The sequence below is a fragment of the Podarcis vaucheri genome (genome assembly GCF_965113315.1).
Source record: "Podarcis vaucheri genome assembly, chromosome: Z".
Lineage (NCBI taxonomy): Eukaryota > Metazoa > Chordata > Lepidosauria > Squamata > Lacertidae > Podarcis > Podarcis vaucheri.
Genome location: NC_138758.1, coordinates 51463377 through 51475688, shown reverse-complemented (window position 1 = coordinate 51475688; position 12312 = coordinate 51463377). Strand labels below are relative to the sequence as shown.

General features: G+C 55.0%; 1 protein-coding gene across 2 annotated transcripts in view; it reads right to left on the bottom strand.

The window, feature by feature from the left end:
• LHX2 (LIM homeobox 2) overlaps nucleotides 1–12312 on the bottom strand; it is a 58823-nt gene that overhangs the window by 35982 nt on the left and 10529 nt on the right. Inside the window, exons 1-3 of one of the 2 annotated variants that reach the window (XM_082208958.1) lie at nucleotides 5876–6097; nucleotides 3001–3206; nucleotides 1635–2017 (exon numbers count right to left, since the gene is read on the bottom strand). In XM_082208958.1, coding sequence (XP_082065084.1) covers nucleotides 1635–2017; nucleotides 3001–3206; nucleotides 5876–5995 — 709 coding nt within the window. In that variant the 5' untranslated portion in view covers nucleotides 5996–6097. Of the gene's footprint in view, nucleotides 1–1634; nucleotides 2018–3000; nucleotides 3207–5875; nucleotides 6098–12312 lie in introns of those variants that run through there. The other variant, XM_082208957.1, reaches the window with a different exon arrangement.

Below are 12312 nucleotides of genomic sequence, written 5' to 3'. Positions count from 1 at the left end.
CAGTGAAGAAGTAGCTATTGTACCCATAGATGCACCCATGCCCTGGTGGAGCCCCCAGTCCACAAGCCCCCTCCCACTCTCCAACAAACCCCTGTCTTATATTATTATTCATTAGGCTTCTTCCTCACTTGTTACCTAAAGGTCCCTCGCAACGCATTAAAAATCAATCACAGATACATTATAATATTAAAGAAATATAAAATACCTATCATTCATCAATATCTAAATATCGCATACATGCACGCACGCAAAATATATCCCCTTCTCCCTTAAACACATATTTTTGCACCGAAGGGTGAACTCGGGACCACAAAGCGCCCTCGTGTAACAGCTGGGGGAGGGAGGAGGCTGCCGCCGAGAAAGGGTTAGGAGGGGGCTGTTTTTGAAGTCCCGGACGCCTTTCTAAGCCGCTTTCCACTTGTCACAGCCCATCGCGTCTCCAGGACCAGAGCCGCAGGTCCCGCCGCCGCCGCCCCCACGCTGGGAAGGAGAGGCAAAGGCCGCAAGAGACCCGCCGGAAGAAGCTCCAGTTTGCTGGGTAATTTAGGTTCAAAAATACCAAGTTCGGCGCATTGGGGAGATGAGGCGTTCCCAATAGTTTGGCGAATAATAATATTGTTATATTTATAAAATATAATAACAATAGTAACAATGGAGGAAAACTGTTAAATCAGAATTTTCTTTTAAAACGAAAGTGATAATGCAAGTCATTTCTTTTGGGTTCGGTTCGGGGGGTTTTTGTTCACGTTATATAAGGAAATTTAAACCAAAACGAAACAGCTCTCTAAATTCTCCCTGCTACCGCTTTAGCGTACCAATACTTCGGATCGCAGCCTTTCCCCGCTCCAGCAACCCCTCTCCGCGTTATTTCTGGTCCCGTCGCTTAAAAGGAGCTCAAGAAACATGTCGAAGTTTAGCGGCGGCTGGAAAATGAGGAAGCGCCTTCGTGGAAACTACCATTCTCTGAAAGAACGCAGATCTCGGGGTCTCGTTTGTCGGGGAGGAAGGGAAGCGAAGCCTTCTTCCCCAGGGATGCCAGCAACTCATTTCAGGAGGTTCCACCCTGCTCCCCCCCCCCCAACCTCTCATATTTGCTCTGCCAGATACAAGAGATTTTCAGGCGCGGAGAAAGGTCCCGGGTTCAAACAGCTCAGAGCGCGCGAAAAGCTTGTTTTGCAGCACCAGCGTTTCATAAGCAGCCCCCTCTGCTTTACAACACCCCCCCCAAAAAAAGAAAAATTAATCCAACATTCTGAGTCCATCCTTTGGAATCATGCCTTTTACTCTGCCAGCCAATCCGAAGTGGCTCCCCGCAGCTGCTTTTTCCCCTACTCCGAAGTCGCGCCCCTTCCCTGAACCATTTTGCGCGCCTCCGGTTTCGGGTTGGGATGTCCCACGCCCTTCCCTGTTCGGCGCAAAAACGGCGCAACTGGGCTTCATCCAGCCCCTGCAAAAGCCGAGCAGTCACACGCCCGGCAGAGCGCCCCACTCAACCCCCTCCATAGCACAACCAGAGGGGCTCCAAGGCGCCCCGATTTTCCCCCTCCAAGCACGCGCATTCTAAAAAGGCACCGCTCAGCGCCCCCAGCTCCGACCGCCCCGTCGAGCCTCCCGCCTCCGCCCGCTCCCTTTACCTGCGTTGTAGGCGGCCAAGTCAGCGCCGGGCCCGGGGCTCTTCCTCTTCCTCGGCCGTCCCTTCTGCACGGTGCCCACGCCGTTGTAGTAGGGCAGGCCGAGAGTGGCGGCGGCGGCGGCGCCCAGAGCTGGGCCTTTGCCGGCGGCGCCCTCGCCGTGGTTGAAGTGCAGCTGGTACTCGCCCTGGAGCAGCGCCTCGAAGTGCAGCCGGCAGTAGACCAGGTTGTCCTTCATGCCGAAGTGGTCGCCCGTGGTCAACATTTTGGCGCACGTCGAGCAGGTGAAACAGTTCAAGTGGTAAACCGATTCCCGGGCGCGCATCACCATCTCGGAGGCAGAGATGCCCAAGTGACAGCGGGCGCAGCGCTGGACCGAGAATCTCCTGCGGGGAGGTCCAGAAAGAGAGAGGCTCAGGAGCGCAGCGGAGAGGGTCCCTGCTATCTTTAACATATATAGGGCACATGGACAGAACTATAGGGTCCCTTCTCGCGAGGTGCTTACAATCGCAAAGTGCGCTGAGAAACTATTGAGCAACTGAAGCAAGCGGCGTCAACCCCAAACTTCCCGGGAGTTTCAGCGGTCACGCACCCTTCACCCCTCCCCTCTCTTTCTACAAGTTATTTTCCACTGTTTTTTCCCCTTTTTTGGAGGGGGGCACCTCAATGGAAAGTCAGGCAGGCCCCAAAGCCATGGGATCCAGTGAGCGGAAGGAAGAGGCGAGTGGTGAAGGGCTTTGCTTGAATGCCCGCTTAGATTTTGACCAGCCCAAACTTATTATGGACGAGGCCCCATTGGAGTGCACTACCACAGAAACGCAATACTCGCTGCAGCCATCCAGGATGCCCGAATTAAGGGGGCCTCGACCCGGCCTAAGCACTCTCTAGCCTGGCCGCATGCCTCCTCCTCCCCAGGCCGGAGGCCGTGGGTACTTTCTGTAGGATTCAGGGGGCCGGGGCCTCTCGCTCCATTGAATGGAGAACTGAGCTCAGGCCATGACGCGTCTCCTCTCCAAAGGAGAGACTGCCAAATCAGGCTGCATTCGGGGCAGTGAACCTAAGAACACAGTATGAGCGGAATGCTGGATCAGGGCGGGGGGGGCGTCTAGTTCAGCATCCTAATCTCACAGTCCCCGACCAGATGCCTCTTCCGCAAAACCCGCGAGCAGCTTCGGACTCCTGCCTTTTCCAGTAACTGGCGTTCAAAAGCATTTACTGGCAGGGCTGTGGAGGCACAGGCGCCGCTTAGCCTTCGTGGCTAGTAGCCACCGTGGCTGGTTGTGGTGGTGGGCTGAAAGTCGCAGCGGTCCCCGGCCGGGCCTGCCCTGCCCTGCCTGCCCTGCCCTCCCCCTCCGCCCGGGGGCTTTACCTGTAGTAGTCCTCCTTGCAGTAGATGCTGCCGTCTTTACTGAAGCAGGTGAGCTCCGACTCCAGGTTGAGTTTACACTCGCAGCATTTGAGGCAGCGCATGTGCCATTGCTTGTCCACCGCCAGGAGGTAGTAGCGGTCCGAAATCTTCCCCCCGCAGCCCGCGCACAAGGCGGCCCTCTCGCTGCTGATGGAGGGCATGGCGTGCTGCGGAGGGAGGGAGCAGACAGACAAGGCGCGCGCTGATTAGGGAGCCGGACGCCGAGGAGGCCCGGGCGCGGAGTTCAGCCCCCAGGCCTTTCTCGGGTTCGTCTCCCCTTCCTTGTTGAAGCAAGGGCCGGGGACAGGGGGTACCACCCCGGGACGGGAAGAGAGAAGAGGGGTTTTTTTTGGGGTGGGGTTGTCAGCCACAAAAAGCACCGCTCCCGCCCACTCGCCCAAAGGAAGCGCTCTTGGGGGCCTGGCTGGGTGGGGGGGCGGTGGGGGGGGGAGAGAGAAACTGCGAAGCCAAAGAGCTAAGAGGAAAAGCGCTTCTCTTTCCCCCCACCTCAGTCCAGGCCCACCAAAGCGGCCCCTGGGAGAGAGGGAAGGAGGGAAAGGTAGGATTAGTGAGAAGGAAGCGACCGTTGAACCCGTCCTTTCTCCCGCTCTCAATCTGGATTGTGCCACACCGAGGGAGGGGTGCGAAATGCGGTGCGGCGGGGAGAAGAGAAGCAACGCAAGGCTAAGGCCGGCGGGGGAGGGCAGGGCTGCAGAGCAGGAGAGGTTTGGCTGCGAAACTGGAAGAAAATAAAAATCTGAGGGTTTAAAAGGAAACGTAATCGACGGACATCGCAGCCCGATCTTAAATCCTTGCAGAATGAAACATAAACAAGCAGTGATTTTAAAATGCATTACATTGCTTACGAAAAGAATAAATAAAAATTAGTAGTAAACAAATCTCGGACAGTTTTAAAGAAAGGGGAAAGGAAAAAGAGAAGGGAGTTTCTAAAGCCGCTTTCGCACAAAACACACGCAAGTCTTCCTGAAAGCACTTAGATCCTCAGCCGCTTCGGGCTGCCAGCTGACCTGCGCTTGCTTGGGAGTAAACCCCACTGAGCTCGGTGCGACTTCCTTCAGAGTAAACATGCGCAGCATTTTCAGCCCTGGGCTTAAGGCGCAAAACATTTCGATGCGACATGTGGCGCGATCCTGTGCGTGCCTACTAGGAAGTAAGTCCAAGCGAGCTGAAGCGGGCTTCCTCTCCAGAAGGAATAGGATTGCTGCCTAAGTCCGCGTCTGCTTCCCTATCCCTCTTTAAGTCAAACGAATGAACGAAATGCGTGTTCAAATGCCCAGTCCTCGCCTTCTTGCGCTTGTTACAAAACAAATGTCCCAAGTTTTGTTTCATGTTTCCCCCCCACACAAAAAATTACATTTGCAAATTGAACCCAGCTGGGTCGTTGTCTTTGTGGAGTCCCTTTAGTTCCTTAAACTAATGCGTAAAAATGAGAAGAGACGGGAAAATAGGGGCCGAGGCTTGGGGAATTCTCTTAAAACCGCCCCTCTTAAGCAACCCCAGAATTTCGAGCATCGGGACACCCGACGGCTAATTTATCCAATTTCTGAGTTATCCGTTCCACCTTTGAAGAAAAGCATTTTTAAAGAGCAAAACGGGGACAAACACCCAAAAATAAAACAAAAAAGAAACCCGATTTTTTAAAAATAATAATAATAAAGCAAAGTAATAATTCCCGCTCTATTTCTTTTCCACTTAGCAAATTCCAAAAATATCCGAAATCAAAACGGGAGGATAGTGACTAAAAAGGCGACTGCAAATGTCATGTTCTGATTAATATAAATCGGTTCCTCTCCATTTTCAATAAAATCCCAAAATAAAATAAAACACATAAAATTGGTACAAGCATTTATTTATTGTTTCCCAGGCCTGAGCGTGGAAGCGCCAGCCTCCAACCGAGAAGGGTTCGGAGCCGTCGGCCCACCGGAGGCTCCCAGCGCCTCTGGCTCCCCACCCTCGCGACAGTGGGCGAAAGAAGAAGGCACAGAACGGGTAAGGGGGAAGCACTTTGCTGAATGGTCAGTTTGTTTTAAACTAAAAAACAGGATAAACTAAAAAACGGTCTAATTTCCGCCCCATAAAAAAGAAAAGAAATAAAGGCCTTTGTCACTTTGAATATCTTGTGCGCAACGAGAATGAATTTAATCTATTTTTAATATATAGTTTTTTATATAAATAGATAATTATATAGAGATATTACTGACTTTACCTTTTTTTGTTTTAAATGGGGAATCAGAAAGACAGAAGGAAAGAAAGAAAAAGGAAGGAAGAAACATAATTTTAGTAAGCCAAAAAAATGAAAGAAAAAGAATTTTATTTATCAGCCAAAGCCACTCCCCCTCTTAAAATTATTTCTTAAACGAATGCATTTTATTTATTCACTTATTCACCCCTTATTGTTCGCTTCTCCGAACCCCTGAAATGCAGGATCTTTCCCAGAAAAGCTGCTGCGCTTTTCCTCAGCACCAGAGTGAACCGCCTTGGCAGGCTCACTGTTCCCCCCATTTCCCCGATTCGGTTCCCTCCATTGCAAGTGGATTCTTATTATTTCAATGAATGCATATATTATTATTATTATATTATTATTATATTATTATTATTATTATTTAAATGAATGCATATATATAAATGAACGCAATTATATATGTAATATATATATACATAATTGCTCTGCCGCTGGGCAAATCTGGGGTTCCCCTGGCCTCACTTTCCCCAAACTTTGGGATCTGGGCCTTCCTGGGTGAACCAGAGGGAAGCCACTGGCGCCTGCCCATCACCGGAGCAGCGGAGAGCGGGGTCTCCTTCTCGGCGGCCCTACCGTTTCAGTCTCGCCGCGGTCGATGGCGGAGCTGATGGCGGGCGTGTCGCCTTTGGCTCGCCGGTCCATCTCGTCGATGACGCCGTGCATCTCTGAGCCGGCCAGGCTGTGGAAGAGCATGGCAGGGCTGGGCTGGTGGCTGGCGGGCGCCGCTTGGGAGGTCCCGCGCTTCTCCTGCTCGTCCTCCGGCCGCTCCCGTTACTCGCGGGGAGGCCACGCCATGCCTCCAACGCGGCCGCGCCGTCTCGCCTTCGCTTCCTCCTTTCTGCCTGCCTGCCTGCCTGCCTGCCTTCGCGGTTGCTTTCAGTCCTCTGGCGAGGTCGGCTCAGGCCAGGCCAGTCGGCGGACGGAGGGCGGGATGGCGGGGTCGCTGGCTGGCTGGCTGGCTGGCTGGCTCAAAGCATCGCTGCTTGCCTGCTTGCCTCCTCGCCCCGGCGCAGCCCCGGGACGCCCGGACGGCGAGAGCTCCCGCCGCGCTTGGGACGAGCGGGCAGCCGGCAGGAGGCCTGCGGGCAGCGGCTGGCGCGAAGCTCCTGGACGGGCCGGATCCGCGGCGGAGCCGACCGGAGCACTTCTCTGCAGGGCAGGCGCAACGCTGGCGGAGGTGGCTGCTCCGGGGACCGAGGCACGGGGGAGGGAGCGAGCGAGCTAGCGAGCAACTGGCGGAGGGGAGGGCCAGGCCGGGCGACCGGGAGGAGGAGGAGGAGGAGGAGGAGGAGCCGCGATCCGGGCAGGAGTCACTGTAGTCCCAGCCCAGCGCAAGGCTCCGCGCCTTTTCTAGCGTTGCTCTGACATCACGTCGGGCGCGGCGCCCATTGGCTGCTCAGCTCCGGGCCAGGCCCGGCCACCATGTGCTCGCGCGGGCCCGGGGAGGACGGAGGCCGTAGCCGCCGCCGGCCTGACGCGCGCAACTCAGGCGGGCACCTCGAGAGCTCTCCTTCCCTGGCCGCGCCGTCGGGGCCAAGACCAGCCCGGCTGCGGCTTCAGTCAGAAGCGACCTGGAGTGAGGAGTGGCAGCGCAGCGGCAGTCTCCGCGGAAAGATCCTGGTCCGGGTAGAGACCCCCTCCGGCTCCTCCCCGCCACTCCCAGCCCTCCTGGGGAAAGCAGGGGGGGGAGGAGCTTCCGCCTGGCCCGGTCCTCGCAGGAGGAAGGCGAGAAGTGTCGTACTTTTAGACCCTCCAGGGCAGCCCCCAGAGGCTCCCGGGATGGAGCGAAGCCGCGCAAGCCGCGCTTTCTATTTCAGCACCCGCAGGGAGCGGAACCGGCCACCGCCCAGCAGCGCCCTGAGCGTGATCCTCCGGGGGCCTTTCCCTCTGGGGACAGCTCCCCCAACAGAAAATGATGGGGAGAGGCGGGTGGAGAAAGAGAAGGCGGCAACAAACGTTGCAAGAGGGGTGCAAGCTAAGGAATAACTCCTGAGGAAGGAATGGCTCACGGCTGGGGTGCGTGTCTGAAGGCAGCGGCTCAATGCTATTCGTATGAGCGCAACGACCGTTTTACCAGCGACGTGCCCTTGAAGCGTCCAAGAACTTGCCCTACAGAGTTGGAAGCGCAGGTCCCATGAAGCCCCCTTTTGCCCGTTTTCCACATCTCTGAGGGCAGACGTCGCCCACCTGGTGACCTCCGGGAGTTTTGGACTCCAACTCACACCCGCCCTGCCAGCAGGGCCTGCGGTGCTGGAGCGGGTGGGAGTTGTAGAGCCAAACACCTGGAGGCATCAGGTCAGCGAAGAGACAGAGGGTAGTTTAGGGATACCGACTTGTGGGGCACTCCGCTGGTTCTGTTTGTTTCTTTGCTTGCGAACTCGACCTTTCAGAATCCCAGGACTGACTCCCTAACATTCGTATATTCTTCGTGACTTTTCCTTCCCTCCGCAAGGAAGGCATATATTAAATGTCCCAAAATGCAGAATGGGCTGAGACGAGTTAAAAGGAGGCGCCCCTTAAGCTGGAGTGGGGAAAGAATTGGGTTCACCACACCATGCCGCTCCTCACACACACCAGGACTGGGGATCCCTCCCCCTTTTCACGCGGAGGAGCCCCTTACCAGCTGTTTGAGAAACCCTTTGCTTAAAACTAGGAAGTCATGAAAAATGAATAAAAAGCATTGTGGAAGGAAATTATGGAGAGAGAGAGAAGGAGGGACGGAGGAAGGAGATACGAAGCTAATTCTCCACTTGCCTTGTCCTTTTAGCCTTCCCACATGGGACAGACACGTTCCCCACGGGATCCCGTCCTGATCTCTGACCCTGCACATACTTGAGTTGCTTAAATACCCCCTTGGAGGTCTCAAGGCTGGACCCTGCAGCCTCTGCCCTCCCCCTCCCCCCCAGGACACGATCCAGGCTAACGTGCTCGCAAGGGAGAGCCCTCAGTGGGTTAAGCAGGCGCTGGGAACTCCGGCTCGCTTGACACCCAGAAACCTGTCACTGATACCAACCAGTTTTAAAGCGTTTGACTGATCTCTGAGTCTTTTGCCTAGGGGGCAATGAAGTCCGACAAGGAAGGCTTTTTGGGTGGGCGGCCTGTGGGTGTCCAGAAAAGCGGGGTGAAGCAGGCAGTGGCATAACCTGGTCCCTTGGACGTTTCCATTTCCCCCGGGCCATGAAGCCACAGGAACATGGGAAGAGGCTCTGCACAAAATCAGCCACTGGCCCACCTAGCGCGGTATTGTCCACACTGACTGGCAGCGGCTGTCCAGGGTTTCAGGCGGGGGACATTACCAGCTGCTCTCCCGGGACTGAACCTGGCATCTCCTGCCTGCAAGGCCGTGCTCTGCCACTGAGCAGCACCGGGCCTTTTGGACCTGGGCCGCCTCCGCCCTTTGAGCAGGTGGGATGGATTTAGCTTAGGTGGACCTGACATAATCTGTAGAAAGGCGGGAGGGGACGGACACCTCCTGCCCCAAACGTGGTGGTGACAACAGCAGCAGCAGCTAAGCTGCAGCCAAACTCTCTGGGCGTTTTGGAAAGCAGCCCAAACTCAAGTGGGTAGAGGCAGACAGAAGGCATCTCCGGTTGGGGCTGAGGAAAGGCGCCTGCCTGGAACGACGGGCGGTCAGGGGCTAGGACGCCGGGCTAGGACGACCTGCGCCTTGATCTGGACTGGCAAGGTCTGTTCGACAGTGGAACAGACCCGTTCGGAATAATGGTGGGCTCTCCTCCATTGGGAATTTCAAGCAAAGGACGGGTTGCCATCTAAATGCTTCATGCATGCTTTGGTTGAGATTCCTGCGTGGCAGGGGGTTGGACTAGACGACCCCCAGGGCCCCTTCCCACTCTGCAGTTCTGCGCTTCTAAGGCAGCTGCCCTCTGTTCTTGCCTGGGAGTTGTGTCGATTTGCTAGATGCTTGCGCGCGTTATGTGTCCGGGGAGCAGCGCATCCCGAGGAACCGTGGACCGGCTCCGGAGCGCCCAGTGCGCGAAGCCTGCTCAATGGAGTCCCTCCGAACAGGGCAGGGTCCCGGCCTCAGGCCCCGCTAACGATCTCAGAGGGACTGGAGTCTATATTTTATGTAATTAGATTGATTTAATGCCTGGAAACAGCAACACAAGGGCTATAATTTAAGAGGGATGAGGGGCCCCCGAAAGCCCTCCTCTCCCCCCACCAGCTCCCTCTCCCACCCACCCCTCACTCTCATTATCTGCTTAAGTGAAGTGCGAGCACAAGAAGAGACACCCAGCGTGGAAAGGATGGATTGTAAGCACGCCGGATGCCTGGCAAGATCGCTCCTGACATCCCAGCGCCACGCTCACATCACTCAGGACCAGAGCAGCAGCAGCAGCAGTGCCACCAGCAAAAATCTATTAATCGTTGTTGTTGTTTTTATTACTACTACTACTACTACTACTACTACTACTACTACTACTACTACTATTTCAAATACCTTTTTTTCCAAGGGGAGCCCCTCCTCAGACAGCCACCCCCTTCCACCTGGTGGGAGGCGACAGGTGAGCGCCCGCCCGGCCCAGCCAGGGCCATCTGCTGCCTCGCAGTCCCCAAACGCCAGGCCTGCTCCCGCGACAGAAGCCAAACAAAGGGAAGTTCCCACCGAGGGAGGCGGAAGACCCTGCTAATTGCCGGGTTTCAGGTGGTCCCTCCGTCTGTCTGTCTGCTTGCCTGGGATGCCAAAGGGAATCGGGGCAGGGAGGAGACCCCCGGGGCCCCCTCCCATCCTTCCAGCCTAGGCAGCGGCTTACAAGGGGAGGCAGCTCCCTGGCACAAACCCTAACTCCGGATTGAAAGCGGACTGTAGAGTCAGCTCCGGTTTCTCCGCTGCGGTGATAGGCCCGTTGTACGCCCAGACCCAACAAGGCAGTGAGGGGACATCGCGTGTCAATGGGGGGGGGTCACCTCGGTAGGCCCCCGATAACTGGGCGCCAAGCTCCCATGTCAGGGAAACGGGGGAAAGGCGGGTGCGCAGAAGCCCGCGAGGTGCATAAAGGCCTATGAGGGGGACTCTCAGCTCTCGCTTCCCGGACCAGCGCCGAGCAGACGCCAGGCAGCTGCAGCGCTGAGTTTCCTCGTCTCCAGTTAGGTGTTTTCGCCCTTTTGTGTAAGAGAGTTCTTAAATGCTTTTAATGATAACCATAACAGCAACAGCAGCAACAATAACAAAAATAATTTACCCTACATCCGAATGAAACAGTTTTGCGCTAGGAGCGGCCCGAATGTAAGGCAGGTTGTAAATAATAATAATAATAATAATAAGAAGAAGAAGAAGAAGAAGAAGAAGAAGAAGAAGAAGAAGAAGAAGAAGAAGAAGAAGAAGAAGTTAAGGTTAATAATAAGGAAGGTTAAGATCTTCCTCTCGCCTCTTCTTCCTTCCTTCCTCTAACCCCTCCCTCCCTCCCCTCCCCAACTCTGCTCTGCACAAAGTTTCTTTTCCCACCAGGGTAAGATTCGGCTATGGAGGAGAAGGGTCTTTCCCGCACCACTCGCAGGAATAAATTGAGACAATAACCGAGAGCGTCTCTCCTTTTCCATTTTTGCAAACAGGATAACAGCTCGCGAATGGAATGGAAGCAGTAATTCGGCGTGGAAACGTCCAGGCTGCTGCTAATGAATGGATGAATGAATTACAAACAAGGTGCTAAATCGTATAGGTCGGTTGCGTGGCTTCTATCCCAGGAGGAAGTTTATTCTGGAGGAGCGCAGGGTCGAATCCTGCTCTGAAGCCGCCTCCATCCCAGCCCGCCCAGCTTCGCCTTCCTTGTGCAACACTCTCCCCCCCCCCCCCGCCAATCGTGTGTCCTAGTCGGGGAAGAACACGACATTTTAGGGCGATTTGAAAAGCTGTCAGTCATCGCTAAATCAGCTCGGATCGTCCTCCATCCTGCGCCGATAAATTAGGTACAGTAATTAGATGCCAGGAGGAGGTCGAGGAAGGCCGAGGGCTTGGAGTCGAGCCATCAGGAAAAGAAGGGGCTCAGCAGCCAGTGAGGCAGGCAGGATGAGGCCCCGGGACAGAAAGGGAGGAGGGGGTGTCCTGGCAGGGCTTCTAGAAGTCCAGGGCTTTTAAAGAAGCGCCCCTCCCAACACACACACCGCCTCCCTCCCTCCCTGCCTGCCTCTTTTTCTCCAGGTGTCAAAGAGGGAAGAGAAATCTTCACCACACGATCCTCTCTAGGGTCCTGTTAAATGCACTGAACTTAAAACAGAACAAGACACGTGAAATATGGGTTTTGAGCGTGCAATGTCAGAAGCGTAAAAAGGTTGGAAGTCTTTCTCTCTTCCCTCCTCCCCCCCTTTTTTTAAAAAAAAGCAACGGGTATTATTAATATTGTATAAAATGCAACTGGAGCACAGAAAAAAGCGGGGGGGGGGAGAGAAAAGAGCTGGATCTGTGGGGAAGAGGAGACCGGTTTCCTGTTCGGGTTTACTGAGGTTCTGCGTGTGTCTGTTTCTGTCTGGAAGCTGCGCTTTTGCTCCAGGTGGGTCAACCCTTCCCCAGAGGAGGGCAGCCGGGCCGGCCGGGCGTATGGCGTGGGCTTTAAGGTTTTGCCAAAGGGATGGCAAAAATGTTCAATTTTAAAATTACTGTTATTAGTATTATTATTATTGCAGAAGTAGCTGGATGGTAGAACATCTGCCTCGCACACAGAGGGGCCCCATGTTCAGTCCGCAATGGCATCCCTCCCCAGGGCTGGGAAAGACCTCAGCCTGCAGCAGGGGTGCTAACTTGAATAAAATATTGGGGGGGGGGGAGAGAAGCCCCGCCCCGCATAATCGATCACATGACTGGGCACATCCACACTGAATGGCAATGCCCATCAATGGGGGGGGGGCTTTACTGGGGGGAGGGGGCGAAGGGACCTCCGCTCCTAGAAGTTGGCTTTTATGCCCTGGAATCCTGGAGAGTGACTGCTGTCAGTCCGTGTAGACAATACTGGGCTAGATGGGCCAATGGAGAAAGGCGAAAGAAATTGGAAAGAAGG